Source organism: Pollachius pollachius (genome assembly GCF_949987615.1).
Source record: "Pollachius pollachius genome assembly, chromosome: 3".
Classification (NCBI taxonomy): Eukaryota; Metazoa; Chordata; class Actinopteri; order Gadiformes; family Gadidae; genus Pollachius; species Pollachius pollachius.
The window spans coordinates 29,173,325-29,196,580 of NC_136936.1; the positions used below are offsets into that span (position 1 = coordinate 29,173,325).

The 23,256-nt window shown below is 43.5% G+C and overlaps 1 protein-coding gene across 4 annotated transcripts in view; it reads left to right on the top strand.

Annotated features, from left to right (window-relative positions):
• LOC307073338 (uncharacterized protein) overlaps nucleotides 1-17,888 on the top strand; it is a 37,140-nt gene extending 19,252 nt beyond the window's left edge. For 2 of the 4 annotated variants that reach the window (XM_079733089.1, XM_079733090.1), the window contains exons 7-10: nucleotides 7,298-7,488; nucleotides 7,778-7,864; nucleotides 9,187-9,268; nucleotides 15,542-17,888. In XM_079733089.1, coding sequence (XP_079589215.1) covers nucleotides 7,298-7,488; nucleotides 7,778-7,864; nucleotides 9,187-9,268; nucleotides 15,542-15,852 — 671 coding nt within the window. In that variant the 3' untranslated portion in view covers nucleotides 15,853-17,888. Of the gene's footprint in view, nucleotides 1-7,297; nucleotides 7,489-7,777; nucleotides 7,865-9,186; nucleotides 11,262-11,560; nucleotides 11,712-15,541 lie in introns of those variants that run through there. The other 2 variants (XR_013811725.1, XM_079733092.1) reach the window with 2 other exon arrangements.
• Nucleotides 17,889-23,256: the final 5,368 nt, after the last annotated feature.

Here is a 23,256-nt window from a genome sequence, read left to right on the forward strand (position 1 = left end):
CATTGATATCACTATCAGAAAACACAAAGAGAAAACGAGTGTTTTAGAGGTTTTTTTTAACCTTAAATTATTTAGACTGAGTGTATAAAGGACATGGCAAGACATTGGAACTACATAACACAAAACTACTTTTGATACTTAAGAACATTTTAAGTACTTTTATACTTTTAAGTCATTTTCAGTCACTTTCAAGTATGTGGTCTGAGTACTTTGTCCACCATTGCGTGTTCAATACCTAAGATAAATTCTCCGGCTAGAGTCGTTAAATATCTTATGCTATTTTTGCAAAACATATCACGTTGTATGTGTACAGTCCCATTCAACTCAATCATTTATTTTGTATTTGTGTGAAAAAATCACAATGAACAATCGTGTGAATAAGTTGTGAGTCAGTGCTCTCCGTCACCACGGACAACAAGGCTAATTATAACGCCATGGCATATAATACCATTTTGTGCCTTAAATGATTATTTACTTTGCAAGAAAGAAATGTTTATCGGTAGAATGCCCTTTAGTGGCAGAACGTTTTTACAACCACATGCCGATAGTGGCATTGGCAATTCATAAGCCTCTGTTCAAAGTGTATAGCTACATAGTAAATATAATAATAGGCTCAATATGAGCATTACAAATAATAAGAAATGAAAGTTGGATGGGATTATAGAGGTAGATTGACAGCTCTAGTGTCCTAGTTGATGACGTATCCGAATGTGTTTGATCATCTAAAATACTGGCCAAACAGTGATGGTGTCTCCAGAAGCAACGAGCAGTAACGTTATCATTAGTAAAGTAAAGCTACAAGAGCAGTGAATGCAGAAATAGTCTCACTAACAACCAACAAGAATGAGTGTCTAAACTTGCAGAGGTTCTCGGGTCTGCACCGTTATGGTGTCCCATGTTTGGATGATTGTCTGATGGGGCGTGTGGGTGGAAGTCCAGGCTGATCCGTGTGAAGAAACTGATGTGAAGACAAGTGATGAGGATGGTCCCCATGCTAAGATTACCCTGACTAAGTTAATTCGATCTCCATTTAGCCATAGTCAAATGAGAAGCATTGTACCAGCAGTTAGTTAGCCAAGATCCATGAAAGCTGAGATTGACTAGTCAGTATAGTGAGGGCGATGGGCTATTTGAGAAAGAAATGGCACGGTACTTCCTGTTTGACTAGGTAAACTGAAAGCCAGAGCACTCCTTTAAGCTCAGAAAGCTCCTGTGACAATGTGAAATGGTTTGGAATTTGTTCCAGCCATTTCCACCGTTCATAAACATGAATAAATAATTACTTTTGTATCTTGTGTTTCGTGTCATAACATATCATCAGAATATTTTCTCTCACCTTGTGGTCTTCAGTAAGAAACTGGGATCCTTGGGTTAGGGAGACTTTTGAACTTGTTCAGCGGGTAAAGGTTTGTCTTCAGCATTTGAGAGAACTGAGGCTACCATCATTGCAGAGCGGGTGTCTTGTTTCAAGACAATACTCTTTGATCTATAGCAGGGCTTTACCCTAAACGTCAACTGAGTGAATCATCATTTAGAGAGCCAGGAGTCTCCTCAAATTCTCTCAGTCCAACAATCAAAGGTTTTCCATTACATATTAATCATGGAAAAGAGAAAATAATGATTACAGGATAACTAATGCTTCATGAGGAGATGGGGGCTTATTTCATGTTTTTATGAGAGACCAACAAATATACAAAAGGAAAACCTTGACGGGTAAGTGCCGTCACAGGGAAAACATTATCTGGATTATTGTAAAAAGCTCTGGTTGGCCTAATCAGCCTAAGTTTACTCTGGTTTTGTATGCAATTGATTGTGGTGATTGTGTGCAAAACAAGGACATAAATCAACAGAACTTTAAGTCAAGGACTGTAATGATCTTGTCAAACAGTTAATTTTGCCAAGAACTCAGTTCATTTGATATTCACACTATTAAAGTGATCTTAAAGCAAGGAACTAATAGGACAAGCAGTGATTTTCAGTTAGCTGAACCTGAAAAGCCCGAACTATGACGTTAAAGCATGGAAAAAGAGAGGTGATCCCCAGTCAGGCTCTGGCTGTTAGCTCCGCTAGACCCCAGGTTAGATCCTAGGTTATACCCTAGACCCCATGTTAGACCCTAGACCCCAGGTTAGAAACCAGGTTAGACCCTAGACCCCAGAGCGGTATTTCATCAAAGTTGCTAACGAAGGCGGCGCTTAGTTGATTAAGCCCAGTTAGAACTAATGCCAACTTCCACTTGAGGATAAAGCCCTTCCATCAACGCAATTCAGACTTGCAGACAGGTTAGTTCAAACCAACGTTATCGTGTCCTACGTGCGCTCACAAGATATGTAACCGGCCCAGAACCGTGAATGTCAAATCATGGATCAAATGTCCGAAAAGGACAGAGCGGGATCTTTTCTAGCGGTTAAAAGAAACTGCTTGTGGAGGTCTAGGAGGAGTACAAGTAGCCTGGCTCCGCCTGCCTAATACTTCCGCTCAATTTTATTAGTGGGTTTTCTCTGTTCAAATTTTGTGCGTCCAACCAGTGAACAGAGGGAGTGGCTGAGAACAATGACGTTAAAGTCAACAGACCCGCCTTCAAGTTAGTTAACGTTTGTCAATTGATAAGGTCCAGACTCTCTGTACAAATGAAATTAAGTATGAGAGTCTGACAGAAACAGGCGAGTACAAGCATATAATAACTCAAAAAGGGAATACCGTAACCATTAATAAAAACAGGGAGGCTGCCTGGCAAAAAAATCGCAGATCTGTTGAATGCGTAAGTAGTATTAAGCGTAACATTTTAATTGAATATTGACCATGGTTTTGTAATCAGGAAGATAATCGAGGTAACGTGTCAGACTTGCACCTGGTCGTCCGGAGTTCTATCCCCATGCAATTAGTAATTTAGGAAGGATTACTGGTGAAATCAAAGAACTTTTCGTTTATTTATTTTCCATTTCTTTGAAGAGATAGGGCTGGTAAATGCAACAAGAATTGACTAACCATAGTATTTATCTCAACAGAAGTGGTCTCGGATGCCTGCCTTAACACCTAAGCACCCACATCTATTGGCTCTTCGTCTATAAAAGGGCATGCCATTCTTGCAGATGTTTGTTTGCTCTAATAGGGACATAAGTGGTGCTGCTTATATACCATAGTCCTCTTGGAAGGCCCATCCTACCAATAAATTCATACATTCAATTCAGCTATTAATAAACTCACCTGAATGGAATTTATGTGGCTGACAATTTCCCATGCAGCAGTGTTCCCTATCAGTAACAGTAATATTAACATTAACTTTACCATTTTTTTTTTATTTAAGTTATATGTGGGTTCTGGGGAAATTGTAAGAAATTGCAATGCCAAAAATTCTATGACATTCTCGGGGCGCGAACTCGGGCCGCCCGCACCACAAGATACAAGATACAAGATTGTTTATTGTCATATACACAATGGAAACAAAGTTTGCACTGGGAATTAAAATTCTTAATTTGCAAGTTTCCTTGACACAAAATATACTTTAAATAAAGTAGATAAATAAACTAAACTACTAAAAATAATCGGTACAAAGAGCAGAATTTAGTTAAACAAAAACAGTTAAATATAAAAAAACTTAAATATAAGGTGCTGTTTAGCATGTGCAATGTTCGCATACAGCAGAAGGTCCTGAAAGACATTGAAATATAGAAGTTTGAATATATATATTGAATATTATTAGTAGACAATTACATAGTGCAAATGAAGCTCACAGTTGAAAATAAATACAGTTCACAGTATTGAATATAGTGCAAATACAGAGTGTCATCAGTGTTTGAGAGAGTCATTCAGCAGCCTGATGGCCTGTGGATAAAAACGTTTTAAGCCTGGTTGTTCTGGCTTTCATGCTCCTGTAGCGTCTGCAAGATGGTAGCAGTGTGAACAGTGTGTGCTGGGGGTGTGTAGTGTCCTTGGTGATGTTGTGTGACCCGGGTGTTGTAAGTGTTGTGAAGTAATGGGAAGGCTGCTCCACAGATATATCGTGCAGTTTTAATCACACGTTGGAGAGCCTTCCTTCCCTGTACCGTGCAGTTCTTCAGGAGGCTCTCCATTGTACATCTGTAGAAGTTGCTGAGGAGTTTGGATGACAGTCCAAATTTCCTCAGCTTTCTTAAGAAGTACAGTCGCTGCTGAGACTTCTTGGCAATGTGCTGTGATGAGTGTGATGAATGAGTGTTGTGAGACCAGGGGAGGTCCTCGCTGATGTAGGCGCCAAGGAATTTAAAGGTTTTCACCCTCTCTACCTGAGTCTCGCCAATGTGTAATGGACTGTGCTGGTCTCTCCTCTTCCTTGGGTCGATAATCAACTCCTTAGTCTTCTCTGTGTTTAAGGAGAGATTATTTGTGTGGCACCCGGACACCAGCTGAGCCACCTCCTCCCTGTAGTCTGTCTCCACCCCACCAGTGATCAGTCTGATGACTGTTGTGTCATCCGCATACTTGATGATGGTGGTGTTGCGCTGGGTGGCGGCACAGTCGTAGGTGAAGAGGGTGTACAGCAGCAGACTCAGCACACAGCCCTGGGGTGTCCCTGTGCTCACCATCCTTGTCCCCGATGTCCGGGTACCAACTCTGACTGTCTGGGGTCTGACTGTGAGGAAATCCAGAACCCAGCTGCAGAGGGAAGGTGTCAGTCCGAGGATGAGAAGCCTCTCAGCCAGTCTGGTTGGGAGGACCGTGTTGAATGCTGAACTGTAGTCGATAAACAGCATTCGAACATACGTGTCCTTGTTTTCCAGATCTTTGAGAGCTGTGTGGATGGCGGTGTTTACCGCGTCGTCAGTGGACCGGTTCGGACGGTACGCAAACTGTAGGGGGTCCAGGGTGTCCGGGATGGTCTTTTTAATGTGGGACATGATTATCCTCTCAAAACACTTCATCACAATTGAAGTGAGTGCGATGGGACGGTAGCCATTTAGGCAGGTTATAGTATTTTTCTTAGGGAGGGGCACAATGGTGGTGATCTTGAAGCAGGTGGGCACAGAAGATTGTGAGAGGGACAAATTGTACATATCTGTTAGCACCTCAGCCAGCTCCGCTGAACAGACTCAGTGCGCGGCCCGGGATGTTGTCAGGGCCTGCTGCTTTCCGGGGGTTCGTTCTCCTCAGCGCTCTGCACACCTCAGCTGATGTCACCGTGAGTGAAGAGCTCTGTGCTGCCTCTGTTGGTAGAATCCCTCTGTTGGTGTTGAGGTCGTCGAAGCGAGCGTGTAACTCATTCAGCTCATCTGGCAGTGTGCTATGGCTGGTTCTGACCCCCCTGCTCCGCTGCTGGTAGTCTGTGATGTGTTGCAGGCCCTGCCACATGCGCTGTGGATCCGCAGTGGTGTAGTATCCCTCCAGCTACACTCTATTTGGTTAGGGTTTTTGGTTAGGGTATGTTTTGCAGCACTTGGTGGGGACAATGTTGTCTATGCATGTGCTGATGTAGCCAGTAACCACTGAAGCATATTCCTCTAAATCCACAGTACAGTCCTCTCTCACAGCAGCAGTCTTAAACACATCCCAGTTAGTACTGTCAAAGCAGTCCTGCAGCACAAGATCAGTCCCTTCATTCCATACTTTAACAGTTTTACTTACTGAAGGGGCCTGTTTGAGGAGCTGCCTGTAAGATGGGTAGAGGAACACGGAGATGTGGTCCGACTGTCCGAAGTGGGGGCGGGGGGCAGCCTTGTAGGCGCCCTTCACGTTGCTGTAGACGTGGTCTTGAATGTTGTTTTCCCTCGTCGGGAAGCTCACGTGCTGGTGGTACTTGGGGAGGACAGTCCGAAGGTTGCAGTGTGTGTAGTCTCTCGTTTGCTGATGGTGTCATGCAGTAGTCCGAGCGCTGCGGTCCAGTCCGCCCGCGGCGGGATGTAAACAGCCAGGATAAAGAGAGCACTGAACTCCCTCGGTAAATAAAAGGGTCTGCACTTAACCATCAGCGCCTCTATGTCCACTGAACAATGTTTCTCCACCACCTGAACATCCGAACACCATCTGTTGTTGATTTAAACACAGCCACCGCCGCCTTTGTTCTTCCCCGAAGGCGACGTGCGGTCTCCGCGGTGTACGGAATGGGTCTGAAGCTGGATGGCTGAATCTAGCGTGTTGTCTTTGGTCCAGGTTTCCGTAAAAATCTGAGCACAGCACTCCCTGATCTCACGTTGTGTTGTTGTCCTGGCTCTCAGCTCGTCCATTTTATTTTCGAGGGAGCGGACATTATCTAGCAGTATGCTAGGTAGCGGTGGACGTGTAGCTCTAGCCTTTAGCCTAGCATGTAGCCCGCCTCTCTTGCCTCGTCTCCGCCGTGGCCGCGCTGGTCGGGTGTAGTTGGTGTCCAGGTGTGGTAGAAAGTTTAAAGGGTCAGATTTAAGCTTGTGGTGAGCTTTTTCAATGTTCAAAAGTGCTTGCCTGCTGTACACAATCCTATCGTGCCAGCACCTTACATTAACTATACAAAATAAATACTTAAAGAAATTGGTGTCGGGAGCACTTTGCAAACACGTCTGCCACGCTGGGCGCCATGTGTTAGACCACTCACCCAACTGGTGGTTCCAGGAATGCGGTAGTACAAATAGATTAGTATGAAATCGTGTTGAGAAAATATCCACGATAACATGGAATTCATTTAATTATTTTATTGCAATCATTTAATCGTAATTGAGTCGGCTGTTTGTACTTCATATATGTAGATTTGACAGATTGTGGTCTTTTACTTGAAAAAATCGTGAGGGCTTGGCGGAGCCTTCTGATGGTACACTTGTTTCCGACAGATGGTCTCTCTGAAACACCGCTCAAATAAGCCTGGCAGTTAGCCTGCTACCGACCAGGTTAGTTTGGTATGATAAATTCCCATGGTTACTTAGCAGAGAGTCCCTTAAGTGACGTTAATGGAATAGATCTCTAACTGAAAGTAGCAAGCTGTGGCGCAATAAGCTCAGCTCTTCGTTTAGCTTGGTTGATAGGTTAGATCCCAGGCTAGACCCCAGGTTAGACCCTGGAGCCCAGTTTAGACCCCAGGCTGGACCCCAGGTTAAACCCCCATGCTAGACCCCAGGTTGGTTTTGAACATCGTTTTTTGTTGACATTATGGTTGGATTCAGCCTTTAGACATGTAACCACATTACTTCCACTTCAGTTACCCAGTAACAGTACTGGCGGTACCACTCGGTTTAAACTGGCCAATCGAGTGGCCAGTGGAACATTGTCCCCATAAACCTGTGGTGATGCCAAGTCTTTCCTCTGTTGCTGGATTACTTCCTGTGTCAACTATGACAACTTTCTGCCTCTCCAGACAGTGTTGCCGGCTCCTCCCTGCCAGCACTGCTTGCCCACGTTCCTCCGCGCCAGGCAGTGCGGCCCTGGCCAAAAGACCTCAGACTCTATGAAGAGTACAAACTGCGCAGGAACGAGCTGCAGCGCCGCAGCATCGACCGCCGCCGTGAGCGGGAGAAGAGCCTGCCCCAGCCACTGCTGGCCGACCTGGTGAGAACATCTCAAGGGCCTGCTGTTTCATATCATATTTAGTTTGTATAATGTTGCATAAGAGAAATTAAACTCTTTCCCATCCTGAAATATTATCTCCAGGTTACAGTACAGGTGTTAGTTTGTGTGTCTTTGTATGTGTTGTCGCAGGTAAAAGTGCAGGTGTCTGTGTTTGTCTCCCAGTGAGATTTCAGATGTGTGTGTGTGTGTGTGTGTGTGTGTGTGTGTGTGTGTGTGTGTGTGTGTGTGTGTCCCAGGTAAAAGTGCAGGGGTCTGTGTTTGTCTCCAGGTGAGAGAGCGAAGAGAGAAGACCAGACTGAGAGTTGCCCGATGGAGAGCCAAAAGAAAACTACAAGCTGGCCTCAACCAGGCACAGGTACTATTACTTCTACTACTGCTGCTACTACTACTACGATTGCTGCTACGATTGCTGCTACGATTGCTGCTACTATTGCTGCTGCTGCTGCTGCTACTGATGCTGCTGCTACTGATGCTGCTACTACTGATGCTGCTACTGATGATGCTAGTACTACTGCTGCTACTACTTCTACTACTTCTACTAGTGGTACTACTGCTACTACTACTACTACTACTATTGCTGCTGCTGCTACTACTGATGCTGCTACTACTAGTACAACTGCTGCTAGTACTACTACTTCTACTAGTGGTACTACTGCTGCTACTACTACTACTACTGCTACTACTACTACTACAACTATAACTATTAGTACTAGTGACTAGTTTGTACCATTGATGCAATCATAAATGGGTTGCCATATTAACCAGGCAGAGGTTACTATTACGACCACTGTCACCAATACTATAACTCGTATAACTTTTACTACTACAACAGCAATACTAGTATTCTTAGTAGACTACTGCTTGACAATATGAAAAGATAAATTGCTACAGAATAAACAGAGAATAGGCCAAATTAAAGAGGTGAGTGAAGAAGAGATCTTGGCATAAAGCCATGAAAAACCAGTAAAGCAGCTGATACTGCTGCTCAGCGCTCCGTACACCAGAGCAGGAGACTCACTAGTCCTACACCTTCTACCATGGGAGACAGGGCAGAAGGTTTGGACTGTTGATACACTGTTGAATGTGTTGTCTACTGGAACGTCTCCACTCAGACACTGTCTGGTCCAGCATACACACTGTTGACTCAATGGTAGTATTACTAATACTGGTAGTATTAGTACTACTGTATTGGTAGTAATTCTAATACTGTAACAGAGTACTACTGTCCTGGTAGTATTACTACTACTCAAACAGAGTACTACCGTTCTGGTAGTAATACTACTACTGTAACAGAGTACTACCGTACTGCTAGTAATACTACTACTGGAACAGAGTACTACTTTACCGGTAGAACTCCTGTAACTCAGTACTCCTGTAACTCAATACTATAGTACTAGTAGTACTCCTGTGCTTATACTACTCCTGTTACTCAGTACTCCTGTAACTCAGTACTATAGTTCTAGTAGAACTCCTGTACCTCAGTACTTTAGTAATTGTAGTACTCCTGTACTAGTAGTAACCTGTATCTCAGTACTATAGTACTAGTGGTACTGCTGTACTAGTAGTACTCCTGTACTAGTAGTATCCTGTCACTCAGTACTTGTAGTACTCCTTTACTATTAGTATCCTGTAACTCAGTACTAGTAGTACTCTATAACAGTGCTTTACCGTCCCCAGGCTCTAGGGGATGCCGCTCCTGGGTTCTCCCAGCAGAACGTCCGCAGCCGCCACCCTCAGCAACACCCGGGCCGGCCCTCTGGTAAGAAACCAGTGCCGTGTTCCAATATCCATACTATCCGTACTTACTAGCCTAAGTTTCAGTCCATAGGGCGTTCTGATTCAGATCGGGCGAAAATAAGTGTACTGAAAGGACCCGGATGGTGTACTCAAAACGGTTAAATCGCGAAGTGTGGATCGCCGTACACTTTTCGTACTCAACAGCAGCCATCTTAGCTACGTAGCGGAAGAGGGTGGAGCCAGGCTGAGCCGAAGTCGGCGCATTTTCCACATAGCCTACATTAATAGTCATTTTGTAGTTTTTATAGCTTTTATAGCTTTTTATAGCAGCTAGGCGTAAAGAGTTCACCGTTCAAAGCGGGATGTTTATTGTGGGGGAGGAGCCGCGGCGGCAGTCGTGATCGTAATTTCCGGTAAGTGCCCCACGGAGTATTCGATTTGGAACAACAATGACATCTAAAAATTAGCGCACTTAGTGAGTGCGGATAGTGTACTTCGTTCAAGTGTACTCATGGAAGTATGGATATCGGAACACGGCACAGCACTCTGAACCACCACCTTCTGGACGCTAACGCACAGTGTGTTGATGCTGTAGATGGTAACACACAGTGGGCCCTATCTTGCACCAAGCGCATTTGACTTTCTACACGATAATGTGTGCTATACTGGTAACAAATGATGTTTGTTAATGTATTGCCGCATATTATTAAATAGACCCACAGTTATATCAAATATGTGTTAAGATCTCTTTGCCGAAATGTACATGACGACTCACTGTTTCTGAAGTTGTAGAAGAAAACGCTATTCCATGTGTGAACTAGGCCATTTATTTGGCCATAAACTGAGCCATTTGGAGTTTGAAATTCATGTGGTCATGCATCTGTCTCAGCGAAGACTGCAAGCGCGCTTTCAAAATATCAACTTGTCAGGTTCAAATGCGCTGAGGCTCTTAAAGGGGATGGGAGATGGCGGTTTATTGCATGTTACGCCCAAAACACACCTACGGGTATTCAGACCAACCCGTTTTAGATTTGCGTCGGGCGCAAGAGTCATTTATCTGCCAGTATAATAGCAACAGCCAGTGATCCGCCCACAAAGCCACTTCCGTTTTGCGCTTCTCACTTGCGTTTTAGACCGTTAAAATAGGGCCCAGTGTGTTGAAGGTGTAGATGGTAACACACAGTGTGTCGATGGTAACACACAGTGTGTCGATGGTAACGCACAGTATGTTGATGGTGTAGAATGTAGATGATAACACACTGTGTTGATGGTGTAGACGATAACACACTTTGTTGATGTTGTGGTTGATAACACACAGTGTGCTGATGGTGTAGATCATGGTTTCTCAACTGGGACGGTACCGCCCCCTGGGGGGCGTTCACACAACCTATGGGGGCGCTGGGAACGTGATTATTTGTTTCATTTTTTGGGGGGGATTTTAAACTTTCATGGTTTTCAAATTTTTTGGGTGAAAAAAAAAGGCTACCTGAAATAAATTGCCTATTTTCATTTATTGGTGTCTAACCCCTCTACCGTCTCAGCTACTTTTTACTGTCTATGCGCAGTGTAACAGTGGTCATACAGGCAGCGCGGTTCGGTCCTGCACACGCCCGGACTCCTGTTACATCAGCTATCGTCATGATCTTTATAGTAACGCTGATAAACATAACCAAAGTTCGCTGGTTAACAGTTCAATAACCAACACAACACAATCAAACATGGCCGATAGCAAGAAAAAAATAACAAATTTTGTTTCAGTCCGTTTTCCTCCTTCTTCTTGCTGTTGTTCAGTTACAGCTGCTCTGAGCGTAGTCTGCTCGAAAAGACCGTTGCATTTCAAATACAAAATATATAGGCCTAATTAGGCCTCTGGGCGCGATCTTTTTTCGTGGTGCCCGAGTTGCCCGAGCCGCGGGGCCCGTGATTCCCGGGCTGCGGTGCCCGCGTTGCCCGGGCCGCTGTCACGGTGCCCGCGGTTCCCGGGCCATTCATTCATTGACGGGGCACGGCGGGAGGTGCGGGAGACGCGGGAGTGCCGTGCCCGCGTTGCCCGGGCCGCTGTCATGGTGCCCGCAGTTCCCGGCCCATTCATTCATTCACGGGGCATGGCGGGAGATGCGGGTGTGTCGTGGCCGCGCTCACGGTGCCCGCGGTTCCCGGGCCGTGGTGCCCACGGTTCCCGGGCCATTCATTCATTCCTTCACGGGGCACGGCGGGAGTGCCCGGGCCGAGCTCAGGGTGCCCGCGGTTCCTGGGCCGCTGTGCCCACGGTTCCCGAGCCGTTCATTCATTCGTTCACGGAGCACGGCGGGAGTCGCGGGAGTGCCCGGGCCGCGGTCACGGTGAATGAATGTTCAATCCTCTCTCTCGCTCTCTCTCGCTCTCTATGTCTGTGTGTGTGTCTCTCTCCTGTGTGTGTGTCTCTCTCTCTCTCTCTCTCTCTCTCTCTCTCTCTCTCTCTCTCTCTCTCTCTCTCTCTCTCTCTCTCTCTCTCCTGTGTCTCTCTGGAGGTTTAATTGTGTTTATAACAGTGATGGACAGTGCATGTCATGAATATTCATTAATATTTATTTTTATATTTTTCACCAAAACCGACTCAGAGGGCATTCATTGCTATTAGTGACCACTGCAAAATCAATGAAAAACGATGCAATGACACCTTTAAGCAATAAACACAAGTGTGTTAGTTTATGTTATGGGTCGCCAGAGGATCAGGGTAAGGTCAGGGGGGCGTTTGCTCAAAAAAGGTTGAGAATCACTGGTGTAGATGGTAACACACAGCAGGGCTCCAGACTAACATTTTTCACTAGGAGCACTGTAGCCCCCAACTGAACATTTTAGGGGCACAACCAGAAATCTTTGGGCCACACACCATAAATCAACATATATGCCAAACAAATATTCACATTTCTACCAATTTTCACTGTATTACTTATAAATATTTTGATAATAGATGGAGAAAATACAATGTGCTGTTTCAAATTCAGTTTCACATTTTATTGTGATTCCCCCCCCTATCCGAACGGTTTCCAAATTCAAATTTAGTCAAATTTATTTAGTTAATATAAATTTACAAAAATATAGGCCTATATTTAAAGCAAAAGAACAACTAGCCTAAACAAATGCTCACCTAATAAGATGGATAATGTTGCTTTGCAGACGTTAATTTCTGTATGTCAGGTTCCAGTGATGACAGCCTCAATCTGAGATCTGGTTCAATATTAAGTCTGTTCCGATATTTTGTCTTCAATATGACCAGGGATGAAAATCCTGATTCACAGAGGTATGTGGTTGGAAAAGGCACAAGCAGCTTCAGGGCTTTGTCGGAAAGTTCGGGGTATTCCTTGGCAACTTTCAGCCAAAAAGCAGGCATGCATCTCTCAGAAAAGTCCATTTTCAAAGCACTGTCACAGGGCAGTTCGGCCAGGCTGACTTGCTCTCTGGCGGTGAGGTTTGTCAGGATGCAGTCATCATGGGTGGCAAACGGATTTCTTATCCAGTTCGCTGTTGTGTCGGGGGCTGGGAAATAATTCCGTAGCTGCGTTCTCAGCAGGTGCAAGTGCTGTCTGATGTCATCTTGCACAGAACTTGAAAGGTGCATGTCTGAGCTGTCTTAACAATCTGAAAGATTTGGAAATGAGTCATAGTTTGCGTCCTCCACGCGCCTTGCCTACATCCCCATCTTCTTGATTGTTGCTTCGACTTTATCTTGCGTATGAAAAAGAGTAAGGGCCTTCCCCTGTAGACTCCTATTTAGTCCATTCAAGTGCTCAAAAATGTCAGACAGATATGCCAACTTGGCAAGCCAGTCTGCATCATTAAATCGGCCAGAGAGGTCGAACTTGCTCTCAAGTAGGAACAGTCTCACCTCATCTCGGTGAGGTGCAAGCCACTTCCCTCTTGACAGCCAGCGGACCTCGGTATGGAACAGCGATTGTCGGTGCTCACTGCCCATCTCGTTGCATAAAACTGAAAACAGTCTTAAATTCAGTGGACGGGCCTTGATGAAATTGACAGTTTTCACTGCTTCATCCAGAACAGTTTTGAGATCAGGAGGCATTCTTTTGGCTGCGAGGGCCTCTCTGTGTGGATAGATTTTGCTTGCGGAGCAACTTCTTGCACACGTTTAGAAAGGCAGCTGTGTTGGCCTATCATCGCTGCTGCCTTCTCTGTGCTTATTCCCACGCATCTTGGCCAATAAATTCCATGTTCTGTGATGAAACCGTTCAACATGTCAAAAAGTGCCTCTGCGGTTGTTCGTGTCTGCAAAGGTTTACAAAAGAGAAAGTGCTTCTCTATTTCTCCGTTGTGTTCATACCTTATGTAGACGAGCAGGTGGGCAAGGTTAGCTATACTGGTTGACTCATCTAACTGAAGAGCAAAAAATCGTCTGGCTTTGATCTGCAATATTAGTTGTTCGTTCACATTGATGGCCATCTCCTCGATTCTGCGCTGCACAGTGTTGTCTGACAATTGAATCAAGTCCATTTGCTTTCTGGCTTTGTCACCCAGCATTACAACCACACTCTCTTTAATTGCTGGCAACATCACCTCCTCCCCGAGTGCATGTGGCATGCCTCTTTTCGCAATGAGTCGGGACAACCGGTACGAGACTTCCACTGCTTTAGCAGTAGCACCGCCGGTAGATGTCGATTGCATTACCTTCTTGCTTGTGCGGTATTCCTGGTGCTTGCTTTTAAAAAAATCCAGATGCCGGCAAAGATTTGCAGGTTCCATGCCCTCATTAGCCAGTGTCTCGTAGCAACAAACGCAAACGGGCAATGGCTGGTCTTTGGGGCCAGTGTAGGTGAATCCTAATTCTAAGTAGCTTTCACAGTATTTTCTTTTCAACCTCCTTTTCTTTGTTCCCTTGTGAGGAATCTGGCTTGTAGATGCCTCCGACTCACTTTCAATCACTTTCATTGTTGGTAACCTCTGCCTCTTTTCTCTTCAGAGAACCTGTTGCTATTCACCAATACATCTTGTGGTTCTGAGCACTGAATTTAAAAGTTCCCTCCTAGCCACTAGACCAAATATTCTGGAACGTTCTAATCTTTGCACTAGCCTATTTTAGTAATCACACAATACCTTCAATTTAATTTAAATTGTATATCATACATACATATTTGTAATTTTCTTTTTCTTTTTTTTTTATGAAAAATATTATTTTATATTTTAGTTTGCTTTTCCACGGACCACCTGCAGTACCGTCGCAGACCACAGTTTGAAAATCACTGGTGTAGATGATAACACACAGTGTGTAGATGGTAACACACAGTGTGTTGATTGTGTAGATCAGTGGTTCTCAAACTTTTTATACCGGGTACCACCTCAGAAAATATTGGTCTCCCCATGTACCACCATTATGACCGATACAGTAAAGACAGTAGTGTATGTCTACGGCCCTATTCAGCTATGCACAGCTCTCGCAGGAAGCAAATTGAACAATTGTATACCAACAATCTTTTTTGAAAAAGCCTAATTATTATTATAAAATGATAAGACTAATGAGATTCGTGTTCGGATGTAAGTTGATGTTTGAGATGCGATGGTTTGATAGATTCATATCTAAGAACACCATCACAAACCACCTGTGCTCGGTTCACTTTAGTTATTTAGAGTTTGCTCAAAATGTTCTCCCTCTGTCTGCACTTCACTTCCAAATAGTTCCTGCTTGAAGCCACAATCGCAGTGGTTTTGAATCATTCATTATTTTAGCACTTATATCTTGTCGTCAGTTTAGCCTGTAATCGTCAAAGGCAAAACTAATTTTAACCCCATTTTAATGATCTCATGGTTAGTATATTTCCGTTTTTACTAGTATTTTCACATTATGATGAATTTTATAAACATAGAAATTCCTCTGCAAACCACTAAATAGCACAGTACCACAGTTTGGGAACCACTGGTGTAGATGATAACACACAGTGGGTGGATGGTTTAGATGGTAACACACAGTGTGTTTATGGTGTAGAGATGGTAACACACAGTGTGTTGATGGTGTGTGAGGACCTCCCTGTAGTGTGTTTATGGTGTGTGTGTGTGTGTGTGAGGACCTCCCTTTAGTGTGTTTATGTTGTGGGTGAGGACCTCCCTTTAGTGTGTTTATGTTGTGTGTGAGGACCTCCCGGAAGTGTTTATGCTGTGTGAGGACCTCCCTGTTGTGTGTTTATGGTGTGTGAGGACCTCCCTGTCGTGTGTTTATGGTGTGTGAGGACCTCCCTGCAGTGTGATTCTATGGTGCGTGAGGACCGCCCTGTTGTGTGTTCATGTAGTGACCTTGTGTGCCCTACAGGAGGAGTTGTTCCCTCAATCCGAGCCTTGCCCTGCCAGGCCACCAGCTTCCTTCAGAGCAATATGATGCCTGGCAACAACATGATGCCTAGCAACAGCAGCATGCCAAGCAACATGATGCCTTGCAACAATATGCTGCCTAGCAACCGTTTCCCTGCCTACATCTCTTCCTCTTCCTCCTCCTCCTCCTCCATCTTTGTGGGGCCAGGCAATACTGGCGCCCAGCATGCAATGATATCAACCTCGCCAAACGTCCCCTCCGGCCAATCACAGCACCTCAGCTCTCTGATGGACAGCCACCTCTTCCATTGAAACGTCGGGATGGCAAAGTTTTATACATGACTAGTTAGGGGTCCGAGCAGCGAAGCTGCTTGACCTGTATTGTTTCTGTAACGTTTTTTTCCCTCAAATTCTGTAAAAGTCATACTGCAGCCTATACCGTAAGTCAAAAACTCTTGAAATTTTCAGGTATGGTTACCAATAACCCCCTCTACCCATAAACAGGCTACAAAAATAATCAAAAATTCACCAAAATCGCCACATACACTCTTCGGACCAAGCCTCACAAAAATCATCGAACAGAATTTGTTTTGCTTAGTTCCATTTCAGAAATATTGGCCAATAAAGTAGAGCAGTTAGCGCATTTTTCTTATATGACCATTTTGTTGTATAAAAAACATACGACTATTATTAGGTGGATACCAATACCCCCCACTACTAATAAACCCAAATTGTGGTACTGCACCCAAAGGTGGTGCTATTTTAAAAGATTATGAACTAGCCTTATTTCTCCTTACGAGATTGACCTGGACTCAAAATTCTTTCATCATATTAATCTCTAAAATCAGATGCATCTTTTTCACCCCGGTCTTCTGCTCTAAAAATGTTTACTTTTCCCACATTTTCATAGAAAAGCCAAACGTCCACAGTCTCAACCTATTTTGCCTATATGAACATTTTGTTATTGTATAACTACCATATGGCTATCATTAGTTGGATACCATTAACAGTGCAATTTTTTTTTTTCAGATCTGAACTCTTTTAAGAAAGCCCTTAATTCTCTTGTGAAATGTGTGCTTGGAGTTTTCACCATGTCAATGATGCTTCATGCAGTACAGGAATGTCAGTGGCTCAACGGGATAATGCCGTGTACTGGTGATCCTTAGGTTGAGAGTTTGAATCCTGATTAGAGCATTATGAACAAGCTGAACATTACATTCTGTCATTGCCACTCATTTAAGAAACATAACATTGAACAGCACCTTAAATTATCAGGCAATCAACATTCCGGCTTATTCGTTTCCAACAATCTGACTGCCAAGACACAGTATGGCGTTAAGGGGAACTTCTTCGTTAACCATTTTTCCTTCATAATGAACTCTGTCATATTTATATTTCTTCCGTTAATGTTCTTGACAACAAATTTTATTTCCCCAGAATCTCAAAATTTTTTCAGGTATTTGCTTTTAAGAAAGCCCTTAATCATTTGAGAAATGTTTGCTTGGAGTTTTCTGGATGTTGTGTGCTTGTCAATAGACATTTTCACCATGTGAATGAGGCTATATTTCAGGTTTGTCAGTGGCTCAATGGGATAATGCCTTGTACTGGTGATCCTTAGTTTGAGAGTTTGAATCCCGATTAGACAATTATGAACAAGCTGAACATGACATTCGGCCATTGCTCTGCAGCCTAGTCACCTGAAAGCCGACGCACAGTATGGCATTAAGGGGAATATCAACATCTTTCCTTCATAATTATGTCATATTTATATATCTACCATTACTGTGTTCTTGACTTTTCATTTTGCTCGGACCGGTTAATCACAGCTTGCGGTTATATTTATTCTTGTGATTCTGTGCTTTTTTAATGTATTAAAGATGTAGAATCCAAGAAGCTGGTCATAGGAGGCAATGTCTGTTGTTTTAAACAAGACATGACGTCAAAATACATTTTTACTATGAGATAGCAAAAATATGTGTGATTCTGATTTCCTATATGGATTAAATAATGTACATATTCCATGTTTCTACCAAGTGAGCGGAGCATGCAATATGTGGGCAGTCAGTATGTCAATTATACCACGCTTTGTCCAAAGATGAGGGCGGGCCTACCATGGAGACGATGCAGAGAGTTGGAGAGACAAGTCATCATGAAGATCACTCACCGAGGAGATAGATAGCCAACCTAATGCTCAGTTTAGCTAGTAAACATGAACTTAATAAGTTGATTAACTAGAACATTTCAATAATTTGTTTGTAGGTAAACTGATTCATATTCTAATCTTTTGTAATAATTTGATCAACTGCTAACAAACTCCACTAACTCATTATGGATGAGAGAGACCTGATACCTTGTTAACCCGGATAGATCTAGGACTTCACTAAAGAAATTCAAATTAAAAACCTTTTTCTACCCCTGTTCTTTCTGGTTGTTGGAGTACAATTCTTTATCAAGTCTTTATTTATTACCAGGCAAGAAATATGGGTGATGGATTAATAAAGAACTAATGTGTTTTATTTGTTTATAGATATATAGCCAGTGGCGGTCTTAACATAGAGGCATAGATAGGCGGCCGCTTGCCCCCCAACCCCCAACCGACCTCACTCAATCTTTCTTTTTTATCATTATGAAAGCTTCAAAAGAATGGTAAATATTATTAATGTTCTGAATAATACGATGAAACGTTTAAGTTAGTTAAAATGTCCAGTATATCGTTATCTGTTCCTACACAAACACTCCCTACTTTCACAATGCAGTGGACTAGTCCTCGAAGGTGCGCGGCGCGAAAGATAAACACAGTGACAGGAGGACAGGGAGATACACAAACAGACGAAGCAAGACGAGTCTAAACGCGAAAATGAAATAAAGGGTTTGTAAATCAAGTGCCAAGCGTCTCAAATAAAAGAAAAAAGGGAAAAGACGCCGACAAGTATTTGGCAACGCTACTACTTCTTACGGCTACTGTTGGGGATACAGACAGGAACAACAACGTCCAAAGCATTGAACATGGCCCGGTTTCCCGATAACGTTCACTCTTGGCGTGCTACGAAGACTCCTACGTTTAGACTTATCAAAGTTGTTTACCTCTATTGGCGTGGTTCCCGAACGGTCTCTTTGGCGTCTTAGGAAACACTCCTTACATCGTTCGTAAATGGCGCTGTCCAGAAAGAACTTGCTGAAATCGATTGCTCAGAGATCGAGTTTCCATTTCATGCGCAGGTGCATGACAGCATTCTAAAAAATATTGCAGTCTTTGTGAATAAAACATTGCTCGAAATCCTTCTAGTAGGTCTAAACATTTATTTAACCATAGGCGAACATAGCATAGCCTACACTGATTAACACAAAATATATAGAAAAATAGACATTTTGAAATGAAAACTAAATTTTTAATAGTTTATTTAGCTTGTTATATAATACTGTTTATGCTGAAACTTGAAGTTGCGAGTTTTTGAAATAGTTTGAAGCGAATCGAGCTGACCTCGCCTTGCTGTACCCATGGCCCAAACAAAGCACAGCCGAGACAACATTCTTAATTCAAACATGCCGTTTCATTTGGCCTCAATTGGCTACGGATGCGAACTGTTTCCCGAAACCTTCTTAACGCTACGTCATTCGTAACCTCTTCTTTAAGTTCTTCGCGTGTTTCCTGAAACGTTCTTTGCTATGAATCTCTTTCGTACGTCGTTCGTTGGTAAGGTTTGTCTGAAGCGCTCGTAGATCTTTCTTGGCTCTACCATAGTGATGGTTCAGCTCCTGACGCTAGTCACCGCCACTGTACCTTTAGAAATCCCTGTTGCGCATGGAACTGCCACATTGACAATAGTCGCGTTTACATGGACACTTCATACCGATTCGATTTCCAATTGGAATAGATCTATTCCTATCATGCAATCCGAATGTTGGCCTACTGTATATATGGCATTTACAAAAGTGAAGTTATGTGGACTTATATGATATATGTAAGGGATAATATTGTAGGATGCCAGTCATTATCGGGAAAATAAGCCCTGACAGGACGAACCGGACCTGACGCGAAGCGGAGATGTCTTGCTTCGCCCTGAAGGGTATGGTTTTCGATAATGACCGGCAACGTTCTATACATTCTCCCGCTTATTACACAGCTCCTTGCCAAAACGAAACAATATCTTCACACAGTGTGTCTTTTTACAATTACCATTCGTAGTGTTGATCAGCAGAGAAATAGTCTGCCAAAGACGTTGACGTCACTTAGCAACCGGACACAGCGGTGCAGGAATCCAGTCACTGCACGCCGGCTGCCCTCATGTTCGGGCGGGAGCTCCGGACACCGGGCTACGGATTATTTCCGCAGGCATAATCCTTAAAGGACTATGTGACAGATGATGGGGTCGTCGGGACGTCTGACCCCTGAGGTGGGGGCTGTGTGGCGACCACGGGTGTGGGCGCCATGTTCCAGAGCCGCGGGGGATTCTGGGAGTTGGGGTTGTCAGTTGACAAAAGGGGTTTTGTTGATTTGTTCTGTTGTTGGGGTTAAGTGGGGTTAATGGGTTCGGGATGTTGTGTGTTCTATTGGCATGTTCATTTGTCATGGTTGTTGACACCGCCACCGAGAGTGACGTGTCCGTTGTAGAGATGAGCTACCATTTGTGAGGTTGTTGTTTAATAAAGAACCAACTCTCGTAGTCGTGCGGTGTAAGGGGCGCGAGAGTGGTACTAAGCGGTTGAACCCTGTCTCCCGTCTCATTCTTCCGTCTCTTCCTGACCGGCGCTACAATATGATAATTGGTAACCCTTCCTTTTACAGTCCCCTAATTACTAGGTATTTACCCGGTAAATAAATGGTAAATCATAGTGTATTACTGGGTAATTACCACTGGTAATAAGAAGGTAAATACAGAGGAATTACAGCTGAAGCAGCAAGTAAAACCTCCACAATTACCCATCAACTCAACTAAGTACCGTGTAGTTGTAACTGTTTTAGGTTGGTAATAACTCAGATATTATTGTGTACTTCCTAGGAAATTAGGCAACCAATTCTTAGAAACACCTATTAATTGAAGTTACAATTGTAGTTATCCAAGGTTTACGTTGGTAACAGCCCAAGTTTAATGATGTACAATCTAGAAATTAGCATAGTACTTTCCAATGAATTACTTTTTCTTACATTATAGGTTATTATTATTAAGTTATTATTCATAGCTACACCCATTAGAAAGGGTTTCTTCGATTTACATTAGAAACTATGGAATTACATACCTGGTAACAACCTCCGCAGGAACAGTTTTCCTCTAGTGTCATGGTACATCTTCTTAAATACTGGGTACGAAGCTGTTTGTTTCCATGGTGTTACCACGTTATTACCATATCATTTGTAATAGATACATTCCAATGTCCATGCAATAAACTGGAACTTGTACCATGTACGTTCTGCATTGTTACTAAGTAAAACATTACAATTTACCCAGTACGTAAGCTGAAACTACTGTAAAAGGAAGCCTTGTTTGTTTCCATGGTATTACCAGGTTCTTACCACATAATTTGTAATAGGTTATTCCCTTTTCCATGCAATCAACACAAATATGTACCATATATGTTCTGCAACGTAACCAAGTAAAACATGACAATTTACCCAGTAAGTAAGCTGAAACTGTACTGTAAAAGGAAGCCTCGTTTGTTTCCATGGTATTACCAGGTTCTTACCATATAATTTGTAATGGATATATTCCATTGTCCATGTAGTAAACTGGAACTTGTACCATATACGTTCTGCAACGTTACTAAGTAAAACATGACAATTTACCCAGTAAGTAAGCAGAAACTGTAGCGTAAAAGGGAGCCTTGTTTGTTTCCATGGTATTAGCAGGCTCTTACCATATAAGTTGTAACTGGTTATTCCCTTTTCCATGCAATCAACACAAACTTGTACCATATATGTTCTGCAACGTCGTTCACCAGTAGTTAAGCACTTTAATTTTAGTCATAAAACCCCAAACCACTGAAAGGCATATTAAAATCAAACAAAATCAAAGGCTTATCTTTCAAACAATGCATATCTCACAAACAGGCACTGAACACTGAAAAAATCAGACAAAATAAAGAGCCGTCCACATCAACTCAATTTAAATGTTACTGATGGTGTTTTGATAAAAAAAACATGAGTGTTATGGCAAGTGACCAAAATGCAGGCTGCTTCAACCTCTACAATTTGATAATAAGTGGTGAATGCCATGCAGCAATCTGCCTATGGGAGCATCTTTGTGGTCATTCGCAAACCAATGAGTCCACTCGATGAATGAGAGATGTTTTTTTTTGGTGTTATCCCTCTGCGGTTTCCCTGCAGTCTCCACAGCTTGGATTTGTGGGCTGACCAAGCCCTGACCAGGTACCTCCAAATCTCCCCTTCCATACTGTAATAAAGTATCAGAAGACAAGAAAATAAACATTAGGACTGTCAATTAATGAACATTTCTAGAACATGTAAAACTCAAAGATTATTTTGTTTGCCAGTTAAGAAAGGATGCTGGTCCTCTGGCCATTGTGTTTGGTCATATTTAAAAGAAAAAAAAGGCATAGCGATAAATACAGTTTATCGCTATGCCTTTTTTAATACAGACGGGAGGGGACAGGCTGTTGGCTCCGGTTAGCGGTTTAGCATCGAGCTAGCGAAGATTCTATCATTCAAACAACTCTGACATGTTGTTTAAAACCAATAACACCCAACTTATTAAAATATCTGTCCCATAAACAGTTAACAGTTAATAGGACGGGAAGGGACAGGCTCTGTTAGCCCCGGTTAGCGCGATGCTAAAGAGCAGCTCTAGCGCATGCTGCCTCAGCAGGTACAAGTTAGCATCCAGTTTTGGTTTACCACGCAATAGGATTCATCACCACAATTGCACTACATTACGGGTGTAGTATGTTGAGGACAGTTTAGGACCCCGTATTGCGAAAAATCACAAAGACATGTTGCTATCGATGTCTGTGCAACAACGTCATCTACGTTCTGGCTGCAACCTGTTTTAGGGACCGTCTACAAATTATACTCACAGACTGGTGTCAGAGACGTTACCATGGAATTGTTTCAAGGTATGCACAATTCTGCAAGCAATTTGTGAAATTTTCAAATCGACAAACAATTAGGCTCTGAGCGGCTAAGAAATAGCTGCCGGCCTGTCCTGGGAAATGCTCAAAGCTGGGGATGTCCTCGCAGCTGGGGATGGGGAGCGCCTGGCCTGAGATGTAGCCTACTGGCCGGGGATGGGGATCGCCTGGCCTGAGAGCGTCCAGCATCACCTCTTGTAAGGTCGATGCCCCCCGAGATCCCATCACAGGAGATCTCACCTATAATCGCGAGCGCCTTCTCCATCTGTGTTAATTCTGGCACTCTGCTGGGCCCAGCACCAGTTAGAAGCTGGTCTCTTCAAAAAAATATTGTATTTAGGGTGATATCAGGTGAAAGAGTGCTACCATCCACTCTACCATCCATGCACACTAGGCCGCAGTGTTTCTTATCCCCGCCCACAAGACCACAGTCTTTCCCACCTCTACCCACTGGACCACGGTCGCCCCTGCTGACCTTGACCCATTCTGCCCGCCAGCCATCAGCCCTCCCAACTGCAAGCCAGACCTCTGTCGCCTGCCGATCTGCCAGCCAGACCTCAGTCCTTCCCTGACACCCTTGCTACCTGTGGAACTACTTTACTTTTTCCCAGATGAGAAGTTGGTGTTTGAAGA